A 22,812-nucleotide genomic window follows, 5' to 3' on the forward strand; every position below is an offset into this window, starting at 1 on the left:
CCAGGTCCTTCTTAAATGTTCTCTTTTTCTGGACAGCTTGTTTCTGTAAATCAGGTACTGTTATCTCTGGGTGTACACGTTATGGTAGTTTTCTCCCTCTCAGCGGTTTTATACAATTTCCATATGGAATCAGTTCAATAAATATCTAGGAAAATTAAAAAGTTGAAATTAATTCTAAATGTTGAACAAAACAACAATATAATGAGCCAAACGTGCACACTCTCCAAATATTCTACCGTGACAAAACTGCTGTACAATACATCCATCCATCCATTTTCTTCACCTCTTATCCTCACGGGGGTCGCGGGTAGTGGTGGAGCCTATCCCAGCTGTCAATGGGCAGGAGGCGGGGTACACCCTGAACTGGTTCCCAGCCAATCGCAGGGCACATCAAGACAAACACCCGCACTCACAATCACACCTAATGGCAATTTAGAGTCTCCAAATAATGTTGCATGTTTTTGGGATGTGGGAGGAAACCTAAGTGCCCGGAGGAAACCCACACAGGCACGGGGAGAACATCCAAACTCCACACAGGCGGGGCCGGGACCGAACCCAGGTCCTCAGAACTGTGATGCCAACGCTTAATCAGCTGAGCCACCATGCTGCCCTGTACAATACAGCAAAAGCAATTTCAAAAATTGTCTACTTTATTACCAATAAAAATTCTCATCCATTGGAGAGCTATGAGATTGATGAACCATTAAACTAACATTATTGTAGTAATCCTTACCTGCACTTGCTTTTTTCTTTAGCCTGAAATCTTTTGGTCGGTTTTGGTCCAAAGTTAACAACTGTCATTCTTTTGACTTCGAGCTTCGGAAGTGCATAAATTGGTTATATGATGCAAAATTATTCTCCTCAAATGAATGAGGTTAGTTTGAAAAATTCGGAAAGTTAGGAGCCACTACAAAACTTCAGAATCAGAATTAGCATTATTGAGCAAGTGTGTAAAAACACACAAGGAATTTTTCTCTGGCAGTCGGTGCTACCCAGGTAAGGACAACAAAGCAACAACAAAGAACAAGAGACATTTCTATTTATTGGAACTATTCTAATAAGAGTCGTGTAAGATGTAAAATCATCCTTCGGAACAGGTAAGAGATAAGTCTGTCGACGTCCCACATTGTGGAAAGCTTGTACAGAGTCCCTTTACCCGTTTGCACTTCCTGTTATTGTGCAATGACAATTGTCCAAAGGGAGCAGTTTAAAGTGACGAATCGTGTGCTCGTCTACAAAATATATTCCTAATACTGATATTGATTGGACCAGCAGGATGTGAGTGAGTATTCCAAAAATAGCACAAGGCAGAAAACAGTAAACTTGCTGATCAGGAATTTCATGACTTAATTGCCAGTGGGAAAAAAAACTGTTCGAATGCCTGCTAGTTTTGACTTGTGTCGATCTGTAGCGCTTTCCCTGGAAGAGCTGGTGGCCAGGATGTGGAAGATCTGAAAGGATCCTGCCTGCTTTGTACCTAGTTCGCGTTGGATGCAAGTCCTCAATAGTTGCTATAGTCGTGCCGATAATCCATTCAGCTGTTTTGATTGTCCGTTGCAGTTGGAGTTTTTCCCTTTTTTGTGGGGGCCCCAAACCAGAATGTGATGGAGGTACACAGTATTGTTTGGATGACTGCTGTATAGAACTGTCTCAGCAGCTCTTGTGACAGGCCGTGCTTCCTTAGAAGCTGCAAGAAGTATAGCCTTTGCTGGGCTTGTTGGAGGATAGAGTTGATGTTAGTCTCCCACTTCAGGTCCTTTGAGTCTTGACAGTTGACACAAGACAGTTGGACAGAGTCAGGGGCAGCTGTGGTGAAGGATGCCTCCTCAAGTCCACAATCAACTCCACAGTCATTAGAGTGTTCAACGGCAGGTTGTGTTGACCACACCAAAGCTCCAGTCTCGCCACTTCCTGTCGATATGCGGACTCATCACCGTCTTTGATGTGGCTAATGACCGTGGTGTCATCTGCGAACTTCAGGAGTTTTTGTCGGATGCCACAAGGTGCAGTCTTTAGTGTAGAGCGAGAAGAGCAGAGGGGAGAGGATATAACCTTGGGGTCCCCTAGTCTCACCTGCTGTATCACACAGTTGTAGAGCCCTGTTGAAGATCTTTGTGAAGACAGGAGAAAGTTGGTCTGCACAGACTTTGAGGCAGGATGGGGACACAAGGTCTGGGCCCGGCGCTTTGTTGATCTTTTGTTATTTGAAGATCTGTCTAACGTCCATTTCATGAATGTTAAATGGTGGAGTGTGTGAGTGTCTATTTCGAATCTACAATAAAAACAATTTAGGTCGTCTGCTAGCCCACTCTGGCTTTCTGAGGGGGAGAACATCGCTGATAGTTAGTGATTGTAATCCTTGCCAAACTAATTTGTAGTCATTAGCGCTGAGATGTTTTTCCAGTTTAGCTGTATATTTGCTCTTTGCAATCTTAATTTCTTTCGTCAGCCGGTTTCTAGTGCGATTGTAGAGGGCCCTGTACACACGACAATATCCAATCTCTTTAGCCTGGCGAAGTTGCCTTAGTCTGGCTGAAAACCACAGCTTGTTGTTATTGAACGTGCGAAAATTTTTGTTGGAACAAACACCTCCTCACAGAAACTGACACACTTGGTAACAATATTTGTGAATTCATCCAGGCTGCGTGCTGAATTTTCAAATACACTCAGTTAAAGGAGGTTTGAAGTTCTAATTTTGCCTTGTTGGTCCATTTTTTAACTGATTTTACTAAAGGCTTGGTACATTTAAGTGCTTGCCTGTATGTAGGTATTAAAGCCCAAGTGTCATCCCTATAAACATTCTAAACTAGATATTGTAATGAAAAATACATTATTCACTTTAATGTCGATACAAAAAAAAATTGTGAGCGCAGAGCGTCGTCATCCATGCGCAAAGTTGCAGAAGTGTCATTCTACGATATCCAAGTGGTCACCATATTGGGTGCGTCCTCCGTCCGTGACATCACCCGGACATTCGGCAATGAAAACACGCGGTGCACCCTAACTATGGGAGACAAACACGCCCCTTCTGACACGGAAGCTCTTTTCGAAAAGGAGAACACTACACAACTGAGTAACGTTACCGGGGCAATATTACACTATAGTTTCAAGCCCTCGGGGCAATATTACACTATTGTTTCGAGCCATATTCAGATGATATGTGATCACGGCCAAACCGCATCCCTGTCCGATCCACTTCAGCAGCGGAGATGAGCCATCGCGGCTCATCGCATTATGTCGGAGCTAAGCCGTGCTGCTTAAGAGGGTTGTTCACAGACACCGCAGTACTGAGCGCCACAGTCGACTAGGGTGAGCCGTGCTGGTTTTAGGGGGATGTTCAAAGCTGCCGCAGTACTTGTTGAACACTGTCGAGCCAGGGCGCATTACTGCCTACCTGTTGTTTGGAACCCACGAAGCTCTCGTCCTCTGCACCAGTGCAAGTTCATTTTTCACAGCGAACCAGGTCTCTTGCAAACTTATGAAGGCTAAATCCATTCTCCCGAGTGTTCGAGCAATGTCCAGCAATGCAATGAGCCGGCATTTTGGCTAACATGAAGGAACAACGAGCTACCTTCCCGGAAGTAAAACTAATGGAAACAAACGAATCCACTTGGGGGTGCCGCTGTCCTTTACATCACTTCCTGCTTCTTCTTGAAAACAAATCCCTCAAGAGGATTTTCATGGTGGGAGTTACAAAAAGCTGTATATGTCAAAATCATGTTTTGTGGTGAAAAAACACATTGGCTGACGTTTTTTCATTAATAACATACTAAAAATCATCCATTTCATGACAGTAGCCCTTTAAGCACAGCAAGCAGTGATCAGAGGAGCCAATGGGTGCGCTGGGAACTGTACGATATGCGTTTTTAATGGATGTGTACCATTGGTCTAGAGCAGGGATGTCAAACTTTTTTTTTTTCCCAGCGGGTAACATTGCAGTTACAGATTCCCTCAGAGGGCCGTTATGACTGTGAAACCATGAAAATCTTTTGCCTCATCATATTTACACATGAAATTTATTAGTTAGTTTTGGAATCACAAATGTAGGGTAATGGGTTTTTCAACTATTGATGATGTTTGGTAACACACAAATCCTTGCAATATCTTAGTGTTATCATTTATCATATCATTATGATATGACAATTTGAAATTTTGACACAGATTTTAACAAAAATCATGGAAGTTGATACACATGATATGCCTTCGCGGGCCAGCTAAAATCATGTGGCGGGGCAAATCTGGCCCCTTGGCCTTGAGTTTGACACCTGTGGTCTAGAGTGTTGTTTGCCCTCGTTGGACATGTCATGTGCTGCTTATATTGAGGGAGTTCGTGGTTAAGTGTAGCTGTGTTAAAATCTCATAGAATAATGAGCGGTGAATCTGGGTATTTTTTCTAAATCTTGCTTAGCTGCTCGACGAGCATTAGCAGTGCTGCATTCGTGCTAGCTTGAGGCGAGATGTAAATACCGACTAGAATGAAGGATGCAAATTCGCATGGCGAATAAAACAGCTTCCAGTTTAAAAACAACGACACTAAAAGCGCACTGGAGTGTGTGCTGAGGTGTGTAACATCCGTACACCATTTCTCGTTGATATAAAAGCATATTCCACCACCTTTTGATTTTCATGTTAGGTCAGAAACGTGGTCCGCACAATAAAGATGAAAGCCGGGTAGCGTAACTGCACCGTCGAGGATATGTACACAAAGCCATGATGCCGTGAAGCACAGGGCAGCAGAATGTCCAAATTCTTTTCAGGTCTTGATCAGAAGCAGAACTTCATCCACTTTTATGGCTAGGGAGCATAGGTTTGCGAGATGAATCGATGGGAGCCTTAGTCGATGTCCGTTTTTCGGCAGTTTAAGTTGTGAGCTGGCCTGCGTTCCCCTTCGTCGCCGACGCGTAGCCTTGAATAGTATGCCGACGAGTAACTCCAGAAAAAGATTCAGCAAATTGGCGAGTGTTGCAGAAAAAAAGTCCGGAGAAGACTGGACAAAATGGACAAAACATAACCTTGACTCGACCATGAATTAAAATATCGTAGTAAAGCACGCTATCACTACCCTCCCTGTCTTTTCCTCTCCAGCAACACACTTAGGTACATCGCCTTTCCAGGTTGCGTCACTTATCATTTGTTACGTTTGTATATTTTCTGAACTGAAGCGAGTTTAGCTTTCCCGCGATGCATGTGGGGCAGGTCTCGCCGAGAATGGCTGTAGGATTTCCAAAAATGTCTGGAAAACAGGCCCCTCCCTTTCCACGTGTCCGTTATTGAAATAAGCCCCTCCCTTTCCAGGTGTTCGATTTGTTTCATCTTTTATCATTGTGTTTTTTGTGAAATGTTTGAGTGGTTCCTGTTTTGATTTTGTGTTTACTGGTTTGTTTTTGTGTTACCTGAGATTTTAAAGTGTTTTGCCTTTTGTTTTTGGGTTTTACTAAATGTTTGTTTTGTCTTTTGTTTTTGGGTTTTGCTAAATTTTTGTTTTTTCCTTTGTTTTTGTATTTCGGTAAATCTTTTGTCTTTTCTTGTTGGGTTGTGCTTTGGTTTTTTTGGGGGGAGGGGTTCGTGAAATGTTAATCTAGGAATAACTGTGAATATAATTATCATACATCTGCTTCCAATAAAGAAATGCTTTGCTCTGCTCTAGATAATGTGGCAGCCGCCTAGCAGGAGCTAGCACAAGAACAAAAACATCTAATCATCAGAACTGTTAGAAACAGGAGCACATGTTGTCTGTTAAAGAAATAATGACCACACATGTACTCAGAAATCATCCACACACATGCACACACACACACATGAACAAACAAGTACACTTTGTTTCCAACTATTTTTTGCTTGCCCGTCTCCTTTTTGCAACATCCATGTAAATAAGGGGCGTCTTGAAACTAAATAAATAAAGGTGCTGAGGAGAGGATAATACTGCACTCTCTTGCAGTGGTGAATTGTACGAGATAGTTACTCTTCTCTCTCCTCGCGAGACTTGAACTGGTGTCTTTGCTTCCTTTTTGTCCAGTTTAATGAATTGCTAATTGGTAAACCTGACAGTTAAATTGTTTCATAATTTATCATATTTTACACTTCCAGGTCACTGTACTTATCGGCTATAATCTGCAAGAAATATTGTTTTACAGTTTATAACCACCTATGAAATAGTTTCACCTGTGGGGATAGATGTGTCATCCACTGGCAAGTAGGAATGAGCACTGATGGACACTTCATGGTCGTAGACATTATCTGCAGCCTGTACATACACATGACACATAACCTTTGATCAAGTCAATGGGCTCCAGAGTTTAGGCTGTCACAGCAAAGGTTTTAATGATAACTGTCATGAGCAGGTGGGATGTGGTAGGACACAAGTGAAGGACTCTCAGTCAGTGGCATGATTTTTGAGGGTAGTTTAATTCTAGCAGAGGTCATACAGAGATAAGCAGTCCAGAATGGCAGAAGGACAAAAAGCACATGGCAAAAAGGCAAAGTTCAAAAACCTTGAAACAAGAAACAACTTGAAACATGAACAAAACGAGACTTGACTATAGTCGCACAGGAATGTTGTAACGAGGGAAATAGACGAACAAGAGTCACACACAACAATGCAGTGTCAAACACAATGAACTGGCAACTGACAATACAACACACAAGGCTTATATGCATGGCCAAATTAGCTTCAATGAGGCGCAGGTGAAGAGCTGCCAAGCTAAAAACCCCACCTTAGTCTGTCTGGTGGCTGTCCAGACCACCCAAAGCAAAGCACTCCAGGAGGTCGGTGAGGACGCCAAGCACAAGGGTCCCTACAGGGCCACTCAGGTGGACAATGGCAAAGCAGGACCCAATTAGGAGCAGGTGACTGAGGCGTGGTCGAGAGGTGGCGGCTGCTGCTGGTTGAACACCAGCAAGCCGTAGGTGAGAGGCGGCTGGGGCTTGGGCACTGCCGAGGCATTGGCGAGAGAGGCAGCTCGGGCCCTGCCGAGGAATGGCTGAGAGGCGGCTGAGGGTCCGGCTCCGCTGAGACATGAGCAGGAGGTGGCCAACAGTAAGGCTCCGCCAAGACATGAGCAAAAGTTGGGTCAGGGTCAGCAGGTGCCTCCTCATCCTGCTGCCATCAATGCTTGGTATGCGTGGATATGAGGGTGGCAGAGCCCACATGAACCCACGCAGACATGAACACATAGTGGATGGCACGCGCTGGGCAGCATGATCATGATATCCAGTGGAGAAAATAAGTATTTGAACACCCTGCTATATTGCAAGTTCTCTCGCTTAGAAATCAGCGAGGGGTCTGAAATTTTCATCGTAGGTGCATGTCAAAACCAATATTAATATTTGGTACAGTAGTCTTTGTTTGCAGTTAGAGAGGTCAAATGTTTCCTGTAGTTGTTCACCAGGTTTGCACACACTGCAAGAGGGATTTTGGCCCACTCTTTCACACAGATCTTCTCTAGGTCAGATAGGTTTCTGGGCTGTCACTGAGAAACACAGAGTTATAGCTCCCTCCAAAGATTTTCTATTGGGTTTAGGTCTGGAGGCTGGCTAGACCACGCCAGAACCTTGATACGCTTCTTACGGAGCCACTCCTTGGTTTGGTCATGTTGAAAGACCCAGCCACAACCCATCTTCAATGCTCTGACTGAGGGAAAGAGGTTGTTCCCCAAAATCTCACAATACATGGCCGCGGTCATCCTCTCCTTAATACAGTGCAGTCGTCCAGTCCCATGTGCAGAAAACCACCCCCAAAGCATCATGCTACCACCCACATACTTCACAGTAAGGATGGTGTTCTTGGGATGGAACTCATCATTCGTCTTCCTCCAAATGATGCTTTCTAGCTGATCCATGGTGGCGCTTGATATGTTGATATCCCCACCATGATCTGTGGTAACATCGTCAAGATGTCTGCATGATGCTGGATGCTAACATGTCTTTGAGGGTCAGAATTCTGGCTGATAGACAGATGTTCAAATACTTATTTGCAGCTGTATCAAACAAATAAATTGTTGAAAAAAATCATACATTGTCTCTCTCACAGTGGACATGGTCCTACAATAAAAATTTCAGACCCCTCTTTGATTTCTAAGTGGGAGAACTTGCAATATAGCAGGGTGTTCAAATCCTTATTTTCTTCACTGTACAAAGTCTAGAGTGATGTCAGACCAGGGCCGTTGTGGTATGGGTCATAACTGCCCTAATGGAAAGTTGTTTGTTGGTCGCACATACCTGACACGCACTGACGTAATCCCTCACGTCTCTTTTAACGTTGAGCCACCAAAAGCGCTGCTCAACATATGATATGTCCGGGTGACACACTGTCCTGTTCATATGTGCCCAATGAATAACCCTGCCCCTTAAGGGTGCAACCACCTGAAGCCTGCCCTCCGGGGATTGCTTGGGGCAGCAATTATCTTTCAATGCTTCTTTGTCCAAGGTTTCGACTTCCTGATGAACATAGAGATAAAACAAGATTCTCGTATTAGAGTCTGGGTCTCTGGTGGTTTTTTTCCTTAACAGTGTATTTATGAGAGGGCGTCTGATACACCATTGTTCGAGCCCGGGCAGTATGAGAGCACAAAGTTAAACTGAGAAAAGAATAACGCCAACCTGGCCTGCCTTGCATTAAGTCTCTTAGCTGTCTTGAGGTAGTCCACGTTTTTATGATCCATCCAAACTCTGAATGGAACCTGAGCACCCACTAGCCAGTGCCTCCACTCTGCCAACACCAGCCTGACAGCAAGTAATTCTCGGTCCCCAATTCATAATTTCTCTCTGCAGAGGTGAGATTCTTGGAAAGAAAGGTGCAAGGCTGTAACTTGCTATCTTTGGGGCACTTCAGAAGGTCGTTGGAGAGTTGGGCAATGTTGTTGACATTGAACACCTTGGAGAGGTCAAAGCTTTGTTAGGAAGTGACGAAACGGGTCCAAGTGGGGTGGAACAGTTGGCGGAAGGTGTCTGGTGTTCTATGTGACAGAGGTTACAGAAGGCTAGGATGAAGGGCAAAGTCTATAAAACAGTGGTGAGGCTGGCCATGATGTACGGATTAGAGACGGTGGCACTGAAGAGACAACGGGAAGAGCTGGAGGTGGCAGAAATGAAGATGTTGAGGTTCTCTCTAGGAGTGAGCAGGGTTGGATAGGATTAGAAATGAGCTCATTAGAGGGACAACCAAAGTTGGATGTTTTGGAGACAAGGTTAGTGAGAGCAGACTTCGATGTTTTGGCATGTCCATCGGCAGGAGAGTGAGTGTATTGGGAGAAAGGTGTTGAGGATGGAGCTGCCAGGCAAAAGAGCAAGAGGAAGACCAAAGAAAAGGTTGATGGATGTTATGAGGGAGGACATGAAGACTGTGGGTGTTAAAGGGGAAGATGCATGAGATAGGCTTAGATGAAAAAAGATGACATGCTAAATTATGCTCCCACCGGATATGCCACCAATCGATCCACCAGAGCACGAACTGGGCATCAGTTCACCCAGGTGGGGTGAGGTAATCCATATTCTGCGTAGGGCAAGGGGTCCATCAGCTCCTGGTCCCAATGGATTTCCATATAGGCGCTACAAAAACACACCAGTCCTGCGATTCCTCTGGATGCTGATGAGGGCTGTGTGGCAGAAGAGGGAGATACTGGCTGGCATAGAGCTGGAGGAATTCTTATTCCAAAGGAGAAGGACTCATCAGAGATTGGGCAGTTCCCACATATCAGCATCCTAAAAGTCGAAGGGAAATTTTTCTTCAGTGTGCTTGCTCATAGACTAGCAGAATACCTGCAAGGTAACAACCTGATTGACACGTCAATCCAGAAAGCAGAAATACCTGGCTTCTCCGGATGCATAGAACACACTAGCGTCATCTGGCATCAGATCAAAGTCGCCAAAAAAGAGGGAAGAGATCTTTATGTGGTGTTCCTGGGCCTAGCAAATGCCTTTGGCACAGTCCCTCAATCTTCTGTGGACAGAAATGGACTATTTCAAGATCCCAGCGGCGCTTACAACCTTGGTTAAGGCCAACTTCAAGGATACCCACCTCTGTGTTACAACATCAGGGTACACCACTGCATGGCAGCAACTGGAGGTGGGAATCATGGGTAGGTCTACCATCTCCCCGCTGCTATTCACCCTGGCCATGGAGGTCATCCTCCTAGCCCAGCGGTCGGCAACCTTTGACACCGAAAGAGCCATTTGAACCCGGTTTCCACGGAAAAGAAAACACTGGGAGCCGCACATCTAAAATGAAGAAAAAAAAAAACTTCTACTACTTTACCGCAGCATGTTTCTCCATTGGCTTTGCCGGGCTTGAAAGTCGCTCAAAATAGACGGCGTTTCAGCGGGTATACCCGCTTCCGCAGTGTGACGTCTATTTTGAGCGACGAAAAAATAATATCAAATAATTTAATTAATATTTTAATATTTCAAGATCACAATCTTCAAATTTAGAACTAAAATAATATAAAAACTAACACAAATAAAACGCACTTCAATTAAATACAAAAAAAAATTTTTTAGTAATTTATTTTCCCAAGCCAATCAGAGCCGCATTATAAGAATGAAAGAGCCGCATGAGGCTCCGGAGCCGCGGGTTGCCGACTGCTGTCCTAGCCTCTCGCTGGGTGGTTGGTGGGCAGCGAATAAGACCTGGGTGAGGCTGTCTCCAGTCAGAGCTTACATGGATGACCTCACCACACTTACCACAACCAAGGCCTGCACTGCACGATTGTTAAAAAAGCTCCAGGAAAACATCGAGCTGGCTCACATGAAGATCAAGCCAAGTAAATCTAGAAGCATCTCCATCGTCAAGGGAAAACTGTCAAACCACCGCTTTCACATTGGTGAGGAACCAATTCCAACTGTCTCTGAATAGCCTGTTAAGAGCTTGAGCCGGTGGTTCGATGTCTCTGTTAAGGACAAAGAGCAGCTCAGAAAAGAGGTGGGCAGTGGCCTGGAAAGAATCGACAGAACCCTGCTTCCTGGGAAGTTCAAGCTCAGGTGCTTGCAAAATGGGTTTCTTCCTCGACTCCTTTGGCCACTAACCCTCTATGAGAGCCCACTCTCAAAGAAAAGCTGGAGAGACTGATCAGCTTGTTTGTGAGGAAGTAGCTTGGCCTCCCCAGGTGCCTCAGCAGCATTGGGCTCTTCGGTAAAGGGATGTTACACCTGCCGATTTCCAGCCTGGCAGAGGAGTACAAGTGCGCCTAAGTAAGACTGGAAATGATGCTACTGGATTCCAGCGATCCGCTGGTAGCCCAGAATGCCCCCATTCTGGCCACTTAGAGGAAGTGGACCCCGCTGGCAGCACTCAAACACAAGGACATCATTGGCCGAATGCAGAAGTGGAGGAGTGGCCTTGGGCTCGGGGCCAGTAGACCAGTGTGGAGCAAGGCCACTACTGCTGAGCGGTACAAGCTGGTGGTTGAGGAGCTACGTTGAGAAGAGGAAGCACAAAAGTGCCAAAGCTGTGTCGCAGGCCAAGCAAGGGCAGTGCTTGGCCTGGGAAGGAGTGGAGGCAAGGAAGATCACCTGGATTGAGCTTTGGGAGATGGAGGCATTCAGGGCAAGCTTTACCATCAGAGCTGTGTATGACGTCTTGCCCACGAACCTAAACCAGTGGTATGCCCAAGTCCTGCAACACTGAACCACATCCTGGTTGGTTGTAAGACCAGCCTTACTCAAGGCCGTTACATCTGGCGGCACAACCAAGTGCTGAAGTGTCTTGCTGTTGTTCTGGAGAACCAGTGTATGAGGTCGAACGCCCTCCCACCCTTGTAAGCCAACAGGCAACCAAGGCTGTTGGTTCGGGAGGGGGAGAATCAAACTGGCCACACCGACAAAGTCACCAGACAACGGACAGGTGGGCAGTGCACGAGACTGGAAGCTGCTGGCAGACCTGGACAAGAAGCTCTGCCTTCCATCTGAGATTGTAACTACCACCTTACAACCAGATCTAGTGCTTTGGTCTTCCTCTCTCAAGCTCAAGCAAGAAATATGCATGAATAGAGGGATATTAACATCTAGTCCGACATAATACAGCTGTAGAAAAACCATGTAGTAATTTGTTTAGGGAAAAATAAAGGAATTGCGCACATCCTATCACACCCTCGACTCACAGAAGTGGGTAATTTCCCTTGTTTTCTTTTTAGTTTTTCTTCTTCTTTTGGTCATTCTTTTTCCTTTCTTAACAATCCCCCCTTCCACTCCACTTGCTCATTCTGCCCTCCCAGCCCCCACCATACACATGAACTTTGAGCTTCTCGGATTAACTCCAGAAATATTCCCCTCTCTTTTTTTTTTTTGGTTTTTGGTGTCCTGTTCGGCTATTCGATCAAGTTCAATAGAGAATCTGGCGGAACAGTTTTACTTGGTTACAGTGGAGTTTCTAAATCTTCCTCTGTGTTTTCTTCATATATTACATGAAGTTTATTAAGGATCAGAGTTGATGAGTAGGAAAGAACAAAATTTCTAGAGCGGTGTGCGGGGTTTCTCAGCCGACACATTGTGGAAGGTTGTGCCAGGTGCCCTCCACCCGCAAGGGAGGTGCGAGGCACCGAGCTCATACAGGGGGACTTCTACGTACGAAATTAATCCGTTCCGGAAGTCATTTTGTAACGTGAAACTTTTTTTTAAATAGAAATGCATTTTACATGTAAATGGCTTAATCTATTCCAAAGCTCCCTGTCCCCCCCCCCTCCTCCCGCCCGCTGCTGCCAAATATACATAATGTAAAGAATAATAAAAATGTATGATCATTTACCTGAAAATATACAGTGTACATAATGTAAAGAAGAAGAAGAAAATGATCTTAATTTACTTTTGGCGTTGAGTGTGTGGCGAGCAAAAAGACATCATGGGGTACTCAGAGGTACATCAGGGGACCCAACCAGGAGGACGCCACCCACTCCACCTGTATCTAGCGCGGTCTCCAATCGAAGCATTGGAACCAGTCCCAAAGGGAGAACCACGGGCATTGCCACACTCCGTGACTACAACCCCCACCATTCCCAGACTGCATGGGGGACTCAACCACCAATAGGACCCAACACAGCAGCCAGTCGCCACCCAAAAACAGCCATAGCTAGCCAAAAGCAAGTCCATGCTAAGTACCCATCATAAGCAAGGATGGGCAATGGCACCAGGAGAGGGAGAAGAGGGGAAGGGGTCGACCCACATCTCTGAGCAGGCCAACAACTGAAGGAGAGTCAAGCCACAAGAAAAATTAATACCCACCATCCACCCGATAACTATGGTTACCAGGTCCCCAACTGGTAACCATCATAACCATTATGCCTATAATGTGACATTATGCCTATAGTGTGACCCTGTGTGCTTCGGTGTAGTGCATTAAAGTTGGGGAGACTGGCGGGGGTGAGGCTCGACAGTCAGAGAGCAACGATGACTGGTAACCATCACCTCTACCCAGGCCAACCAGCTCTGCAAAGAATGTGTGATTGCATCCATCCATCCATCCATCCATCCATCCATCCATCCATCCATCCATCCATCCATCCATCCATCCATCCATCCATCGTCTTATCCTCACAAGGGTTGCGGGAGTGCTGGAGCCTATCCCAGCTGTTAACTGGCAGGAGGCAGGGTCCACCCTGAACTGGTTGCCAGCCAATTGCAGGGCACATGGAGACAGACAACAGTCAAACTCACGGTCGCACCTAGGGCCAAATTAGAGTGTCCAATTAATGATGCATGTTTTTTGGGATGTGGGAGGAAACCGGAATGCCTGGAGAAAACCCACCCAGGCACGGGGGAACATGCAAACCCCACACAGGCAGGGCCGATATTGAATGCTGGACCTCAGAACTGTGAGGCCAACGCTTTACAGCTGCTCCACTGTGCCACTGTGTGATTGTATTTGGTACATTAAAAATCCACAGGGGGGAGAAATGGCAGGTCAGCGAATAGGCCGTCTTTTCTATATATGACAAATAGATGATTTCTTGTTGCTTTCTCGCTGATTTAGGCTGCAATTGGCTGTTTGCTTTCACGTCATCGAGCTTTTGCTCAATGAGCTCTCCAAAGGTTTGTCTACTGGATATGCATTAGAGATTATGCAAATGCTGTATTTCTCTGGTCTCCACACAGACTATATACACCAGTGTCAAACTCATTTTTCCCGCAGGCCACCTTGTAGTAAAAGATCCTCTCAGAGGGCTGTTCTGACTGTGAAACCATGAAAATCTTTCGCCTCATCATATTTACAAGTGAAATTTATGAACTAGTTTTGGAATCAGAAATCATGGGTAACTATTGATTGCCTATTGATGATGTTTGGTAATACACAAATCCTTGCAATTTCTCAACATTATTATTTATGATATGACCATTTGAAATTTTGGTACAGATTTTAACAAAAATCATGGAAGTTGATACACATGATATGCCTTCGCGGGCTACTTAAAATCATGGAGCGGGCCAGATCTGGCCCCTGGCCCTTGAGTTTGACACCTGTGATCTACATGCTCTGGTTCATCATATTCAATTGCACATTTTTTTCCCAATGAAGTAATAACTAACCAACTTGATTATAAATGACCTCCTCGAGTAAAATTTATGTTGCACCTAATTACTTAGGATAGTAGGTAGGAGGACAAATTTCCGCTTGTCCCGTGAGGGGTTGCCACAGCGTGTCATCTTTTTCCATCTAAGCCTATCATGCATCCTCCTCTCTAACAACCACTGTCCTTATGTCCTCCCTCACAACATCCATCAACCTTTTCTTTGGTCTTCCTCTCGTTCTTTTGTCTGGCAGCTCCAACCTCAGCACCCTTCTGCCAATATACTCACTCTCTCGTCTCTGAACATGTCCAAACCATCTAAGTCTGCTCTCTCTAACCTTGTCTCCAAAACATCCAACTTTGGCTGTTCCTCCAATGAGCTCATTTCTAATCCTATCCAACCTGCTCACTCCTAGAAAAACATCAACGTCTTCATTTCTGCTACCTCCAGTTCTGCTTCCTGTTGTTTCTTCAGAGCCATCGTCCCTCATCTGTACATCATAGCCGGCTTCACCACTGTTTTATAAACATTGCCCTTCACCCTAGTGGAGACTCTTCTGTCACATACAACACTAGACATCTTCCACCAACTGTTCCACCCCACTTGGACGCGTTTCTTCACTTCTTTACCACACTCTCCATTGCTCTGTATTCTTGACCCCAAGTATTTGAAGTCATCCACCCTCGCTATCTCTTCTCCCTGGAGCTTCACTCCTCCTCCTCCAACCCTTAACATACATGCACATAAATTCTGTTGTACTTTGGCTAATCTTCATTCCTCTCCTTTCTAGTGTGTGCCTCAATGTTTCTAATTGTTCCTCTGCCTGCTCCCTGCTTTCACTGCAGATCATAAAATCATCTGCAAACATCATAGTCCCAGGGGATTACAGTCTAACCTCATTTGTCAGGCTATCCATTACTACCGCAAACAGGATGGGGCTCAGCGCGGATCCCTGATGCAGTCCCACCTTCACCTTAAATTCTTCTGACACACCAACGGCACACCTCACTGCTGTTCTGCTGCCCTCATACATTTCCTGTACAATTCTAACATATTTCTCTGCCACACCAGACTTGCACATGCAGTACCTGCAGTTCCTCTCTTGGTACTCTGTCATAGGCTTTTCTAGGTCTACAAAGACATAATATAGCTCCTTCTGTACTTCTCTGTACTTTTCCACGAGCATCCTCAAGGCAAATAATGCATCTGTGGTACTCTTTCTAGGCATGAAACAATACTGTTGCTCGCAGATACTTACTTCTGTCCTGAGTCTAGCCTCCACTACTCTTTCCCATAACCTCATTGTGTGGCTCATCATTTTATTCCTCTATAGTTTCCATAGCTCTGAACATCGCCTTTGTTCTTAAAAATGGGGATTGGCACACTTTTCCGCCATTCTTCTGGCATCTTCTCTCCGGCTGGTATTCTTTTGAATAAGTTGATCAAAAACTCCACAGCCACCTCTCCAAATTGCTTCCATAACGCCACTGGTATGTCATCAGGACCAACTGTCTTTCCATTTTTCATTCTGTTCACTGCTTTTCTCACTTCCCCCTTACTAATCATTGCCACTTCCTGGTCACTCACGCTTGCCTCGTCAACCCTACCTTCTCTCCCATTGTCTTCATTCATTAACTTCTCAAAGTACTCTTTCCATCTACTTAGCACACTACTGGCACCAGTCAACATATTTCCATTGCTGTCCTTGATCACCTGTACTTGCTGCACATCCTTACTATCTCTATCCCTATGTCTGGCCAACCTGTAGAGATCCTTTTCCCCCTCTTTTGTATCCAACCTGGTGTACATGTCATCATATGGGTCTTGTTTAGCCTTCGCCACCTCTACCTTTGCCCTACGTCACATCTCAATGTATTCCTTCGGCCTGTCCTCAGTCCTCTCCATCACTTCTTTTTCGTTACTTGCTCAATAACCTGAAAAGAGCTGAGACCACCATTTCCAAGGTGACTGTTGGTAACACACTAATATGTCATTGTTTGAAATCATGCATGGCACAGAAGGTTCCTCTGCTTAAACCAACACATGTCAATGCCCCTCTTAAGTTTGCCAATGACCATTTGGATGATACAGAGGAATCATGGGAGAAAGTTTTGTGGTCAGATTACACCAAAGTGGAACGTTTTGGTCATAATTCCACTATCCATGTTTGGAGGAAGACGAATTACGAGTTCCATCCCAAGAACACCATCCCTTGTATGAAGCATGGCGGTGGTAGCATCATGCTTTTGGGGTGTTTTTCTGCACATGGGACAGGACGACTGCACTGTATTAAGGAGTGGATGACCGCGGCCTTGTATTGTGAGATTTTGGGGAACAACCTCTTTCCCTCAATCACAGCATTGAAGATGGGTCGTGGCTGGGTCTTTCGACATGACAATGACCCGAAACACACAGCCAGGAAAACTAAGGAGTGGCTCCATAAGAAGCATATCAAGGTTCTGGCGTGGCCTACCCAGTCTCCAGACCTAAACCCAAGAGAAAATCTTTGGAGGGAGCTGAAACTCCATGTTTGTCAGCAACACCCAAGAAACCTGTCTGATCTAGAGAAGATCTGTGTGGAGGAGTGGCCCAAAATCCCTCCTGGATTGAGTGCAAATCTGGTGAACAACTACAGAAAACGTTTGACCTCTGTAATTGCAAACAAAGGCTACTGTGCCAAAAATTAACGTTGGGTTTTCTCAGGTGTTCAAATACTTATTTGCAGCTGTATCACAGAAGTAAAGTCGCTAAAAAAATCATACATTGTGATTTCTGGATTTTTCTTTTCAGATTATTCTACATTTCAGTGGTCATGCACCTACAATGAAAATTTCAGACCCCTCCATGATTTCTAAGTGAGAGTACTTGCAAGATAGCAGTGTGTTCAAATGCTTATTTTCTTCACTGTAAATGTCATGTTTCTGGAAATAAAACTCAAAGTCTACAATATATTGGTTGTATTGTATTTAACTGTGCAGCAAATCCTGAAAGTAATACATCTTTAATGTACCGTAAATCACAATAAATTATAATGTGGTAGAAAGGTCAACTCATTTCAGTGCTAATACTTCAGATAGATCCAACACTTGGGAGGTCAAATTGCTGCCTAATAAATCATTTCCATTGTATCTTGTTTGTGATGTAATAGTCGAGGTTTTTAGAGGTGTTGAATTTGGGTCTTCTTTTGCTGCAAGCTATCTTGTTCTTCTTTTCCTTTCGGCTTGTCCCGTTAGGGGTCGCCACAGCATGTCAATCTCTGATGAATGCATATTTGTTTGGCACAGTTTTACGCCGGATGCCCTTCCTGACGCAACCCCTCTTGGGGAGTGGAAACAGATAAATAACTGGATGAACCAAAATCTTCTTCAACTCAACCAAAATAAAAATGAGATCATTGTTTTTGGCTTACAGCACCTGGTATTCCTAGGCGGTCTCCCATCCAAGTACTAACCATGGCCAAACCCGCTTACCTTCCGAGATCAGACGAGATCGGGCGTTCTCAGGGTAGCATGGCCGTAAGCTTTTGCTACAAGCTATAATCATCAAAATAATATGCATATAAAAAAATATAAATTTCACTGTGTATTACATCAATAGGTTTAACTTGAAAATAAACAAAAAATCACAATTTAACTACCCAACTAAATTACATATTTGACAAGCTATTTCATAATTTATTGAGACGTAGCTGACCTGTATTACCGTATTTTCCAGACTTTAGGTCAGTACGGAGTTGCCACAACCAAAAAATGGATAATCAAGAAGGAAAAAAACATATACAAGTCGCACTGGAGTATCAGTCGCATTTTTGAGGGGAAATTTATTTGATAAAATCCAACACTAATACAAAGATTTCATCTTGAAACACAATTTAAAACAAAAATAGAATAGAAAACAAGCTGAATAGGTGTATGGTATTGCTCACATTACAAGACACATAAACAACTACTAAAAATGTGCCTGATATTTTAACGTAACATAATTTGCTCAGGGGCGGCACAGTGTCACAGTTGTAACACATTGGCCTCAGAGTTCTGAGGACTGGGGGTCAAATCCCCGCCCTGCCTGTGTGGAGTTTCCATGTTCTCCCCATGCCTGCGTGGGTTTTCTCCGTGTACTCTGGTTTCCTCCCACATCCCAAAAACGTGCATTGATTGGAGACTCTAAATTGCCCTAGTGTGAAAATGATTAGTGATTAGTGAAGTGAAGTGTGATTGTCACAACATGAATAAACAAGAGGCATATGATGACATGTACACCAGGTTGGATACAAAAGAGGGAGAAAAGGATCTCTACAGGTTGGCCAGACATAGGGATAGAGAGAGAGTGTGACTGTGTCCTGGCAGCCAGTAGAAGGTGAACCCTGCCTCCTGCCCGATGACAGCTGGGATAAGGCTACAGCACTCCCACGACACTTGTGAGGGTGAGTGCCTCAGAAAATGGATGGATGGATGGAAGTTGTTCAGATAACTACAGCATAAAGTACATGCTTACAAAATACCAAACCACCAGTGTCACCCCACATCAATAAATCCAATAAAATCTTAATCCTCTGTGTCACGTGCCGCTTCCTCTTCTACGTTGTTTTCGTCAGACTCATCATCATTTGCAGTTACAACTAGCCTATGCCAGCTTTTCTGAATCCCGACACGATGGTTTGGTTGTTAATGAAGCCCATACTTTATCAAGCTGCACAATGACTTCCTGGAAGGTTGCATGGTGCATTCACCCAGTTGCCGTGAAGCTGTAGTCTCCATCAGTCATCGACTCCTTCCGTAGGTTACGCAAGACTGTCTTAAGCGCTGATTCAAGGAGATGTCACGTGGCTGGAGTATTTTGGTTAAGCCTCCAGGGACGATGGCAGGTATGGAGTTCAGAATATTGAAATTTTTTTTTAACTGTGGTGTAATGTGCGCTCGCATACTGTCAGCAGATAGTATGCGATAGCAGAGCATTTCGTGCTCTAAAGAAGCCATGCGGACGCTTAGTGTTGCTGTATATTTCACCACTTTAAGCTTGTAATCTCCAGAATCTGTTTTTTTTTCTTCAATGCCATTTTTGTTCAGTCATTCTCAGTTTTTGTAACTTATCGCTAATATTGAAATTATTAATTTTCAGAGGTATAGTACAGAAGTAGCAAGTACAGATACAAAGGCCTGGAGTGGTGCCCCTTGTGGTTGTCAATGTAAAAATGATGGCTAAGCGACTCGGAAAATTGATGGATGGATATAATAATGTGTTGAGAATTTCACATAAATATTGCTCTGGAGTATAAGTCACCCCCTCCTCTCCTCCAGCTGAACGATGAAAAAAACTGTAACTTATAGTCCAAAAAATATGGTACTATTTTTACTAGTAGAGAAGTTATTCTAACACAGATGGAATGTAAATTTGCCACAAAAATAATTTGCAACACTTCCACTTCACACTCTCAAACTTCAAGAAGTCCTGAAGAAAAACCATGTCAATATTTCAAAGTAGAACAAATCTGATGAATGTCTTCTAGCTCGTGTTTTACCTGTCCACCAAGGTTGAAATAGGAGTGGTTCGTGAGGTTGACTGGTGTTGTTTTGGAACACCGGGCTTCATACTCTACAGCCAATGTTTTCTCCTGAATAGAAAAAAATATCACTGGGTAGCATATTAAAAATGGTTAATCGTTTCGGGATACAAATTAGATTATTGAAAATTGTGGTTTCAAAAACTTGTCATTCTTCCACTCTCTTTAAAGGTGCAATGTGCAGTGGTGAAACCTTTACCCTACACATTGATTGGAATCCAGCTGTGTTTGATCATACTGAATGGACTTTATTAGGAAAGACACAAACTTGAAAAAAGACCTTACAGGTCACAGTGAATGTCAGAGCAAATGAGAATCAATTCAATCTTTTCTGAGCTGCAGGAGTGCTGGAGTCAAGCCCAGCTATCATCGGGCATGAGGCAGGGTAGACCTTGAACTGGCTAGCAGCAAGTGACAGGGCACATGGAGACAGACAACAGTCACACTCATAACCTCACCCAATCACACCCCACACATAAGGGCAAATTAGAATGCCAAATGAATGCATGTGTTTTGGATGTGTGAGGAAACCAGGGTGCCCAGAGAAAACCCATGCATACACAGGGAAAACATGCAAACTTCACATGGGGGACCCTGGGATTTGAACACCAGTCCTTAGAACTGTGAAATCAATGCTCCACAGCTACACCACTGTGCCACCAAATGAGAATCATGAGGTAGGGATTGAGAGGCTAGGACTCATCTTTCGTGTTTCATGGCAGGAGGTGGCCTGTTGCCAGCAGGGGCAGACTGTGCACGCAGAGAGTCGGGGAAGCAGGAGCAGCAGTAGGTTCTGTGAACAGGAGATGGAGGAGAGAAGTTGAAGGTAGCGAAATTGTCGGGGACCCAAACCCCTAATTATGGGACTCAAACCTACAATGAAGAAAATGAGTATTTGAACACTATATTGCAAGTTCTCCCAATTAGAAATCATGGAGGGGTCTGAAATTTTCATCATCTCCGCTGTGAGAGAGATCATCTAAAAAGAAAAATCCAGAAATAACAATATATGATTTTTTTTAATGATTTATGTGTGTGATACAGCTCAAAATAAGTATTTGAACACCTGTCTATCAGGTAGAATTCTGATCCTCGAAGACCTGTTAGTTCGCCTTTAAAAGTCCTCCTCCACTCCATGTATTTTCCTGAATCAGATGCACCTGTGTGAGGTCGTTAGCTGCATAAAGACACCTGTCCACCCCATACAATCAAAGACTGAAACTTGTAACATGAACAAGACCAAAGAGCTGGTCAAAGACACCAGAGACAAAATGGTAAAACTCCACACGGCTGAAAAGGGCTGTGGAGAAATTGCCAAGCAGCTTGGTGAAAAGAGGTCCATTGTTAGAGCAATCATTAGAAAATGGAAGAAGGTAAACATGACGGTCAAACTCAATTGGAGTTGAGCCCCATGCAAGATATCACCTCAAAGATCCTTAGAAAGGTGAGGAATCAGCCCAGGACTTCGTCAATGACCTGAAAAGAGCTGGGACCACCGTTTCCAAGGTGACTATTGGTAATACACTTAAGACATCATTGTTTCAAATCATCCATTGCACGGAAGGTTCCCCTGCTTAAAGGTCAAGTGTCATCCCTATAAACATTCTAAAATGGATATTGAAATGAAAACTACATATAACTTTATTCACTTCAATGTCTATACAAAAAAATAAATATGAGCGCGTCATCCATGCGCAAAGTTGCGGAAGTGTCATTCGACATCCAAGTGGTCGCCATATTGGCTGCATCCCCTGCCCGTGACGTCACCGCGGACATTAACCATTCAAAACACGCTGTGGCCCCTACTGTGAGAGACGAACAAGCACCTTCTGACACGGGGAAGCTCTTTTCGAAGAAGGGAACATCTCACAACAGAGTGAAGTTACCGTGGGAATATTACTCTCTTGTTTATGCGGATCACGGCGAAACCACCTCCCCGCCCAATCCACCTCCGCATGGCTGTGATAAAAACAATGCCACCCGCGAGCAACGCCGACACCGTGGCCAAACCGCTTCCCCATCCGATCCACATCCGCGGCGGAGATGAGCCACCGCGGCCCAGCGCCACAATGAGCCACCCAGCCGACAAGGCTGCGGAGGCCGTCCTTCAGCCGCTGCTGCGCGGAAGCCTTCCGATGAGCACATCGACACATTTAGCACCCCTGACATATGGATTACGCCCCCCCTCCCCAACTATTGCTTTTTATAGTAGCTGTATACACATCTACCTGTCATTTGGAACCCACGAAGCTCTCGTCCTTTGCACCTGTGCAATTAATTTTTCACTACGAACCGGATCTTTTGGAAAAGTATGAAAAGCGAATCCATCCTCTCGAGTGTTCGAGCAAAATCCAACAATTCAATGAGCCGGCATTTTGGCTAACAGAAAGGAATAACGAGCTATCTTCCCGCAGGTAAAACTAATGGAAAGAAACAAGTCCGCTTGAGCGCGCCACTGCCTCCAACGTCACATCCTGCTTCTTGTCGAAAACAAATCCCTAGAGAGGATGTTCATGGCGGGAGTTACAAAAAGCCATGTACGTCAAAATCCTGTTTTGTGGTGAAAAAAACGATGGGTCCATACCGGCTGGTGTTTTTTCATTAATACCATCCTAAAAATCATCCATTTCATGACACTTGACCTTTAAACCAGCACATGTCAAGGCCTGTCTTAAGTTTGCCAATGACCATTTAGATTATACAGAGGAGTCATGGGAGAAAATTTTGTGGTTAGATGAAACCAAAATGGAACTTTTGGA

At 44.5% G+C, this 22,812-nt stretch overlaps 1 protein-coding gene and 1 pseudogene across 3 annotated transcripts in view; both read right to left on the minus strand.

The window, feature by feature from the left end:
• The window catches only part of galm (galactose mutarotase), a 108,021-nt gene that overhangs the window by 20,410 nt on the left and 64,799 nt on the right, over positions 1–22,812 (minus strand). The window contains exons 3-4 of one of the 3 annotated variants that reach the window (XM_061837420.1): positions 20,012–20,104; positions 6,163–6,244 (exon numbers count right to left, since the gene is read on the minus strand). In XM_061837420.1, the coding sequence (XP_061693404.1) occupies positions 6,163–6,244; positions 20,012–20,104 (175 nt within the window). Of the gene's footprint in view, positions 1–6,162; positions 6,245–18,415; positions 18,667–20,011; positions 20,847–22,812 lie in introns of those variants that run through there. The other 2 variants (XR_009797469.1, XM_061837419.1) reach the window with 2 other exon arrangements.
• LOC133510321 (5S ribosomal RNA) lies at positions 17,896–18,014 on the minus strand (annotated as a pseudogene).

The sequence above is a fragment of the Syngnathoides biaculeatus genome, chromosome 12 (genome assembly GCF_019802595.1).
Source record: "Syngnathoides biaculeatus isolate LvHL_M chromosome 12, ASM1980259v1, whole genome shotgun sequence".
NCBI classification, from domain to species: Eukaryota; Metazoa; Chordata; class Actinopteri; order Syngnathiformes; family Syngnathidae; genus Syngnathoides; species Syngnathoides biaculeatus.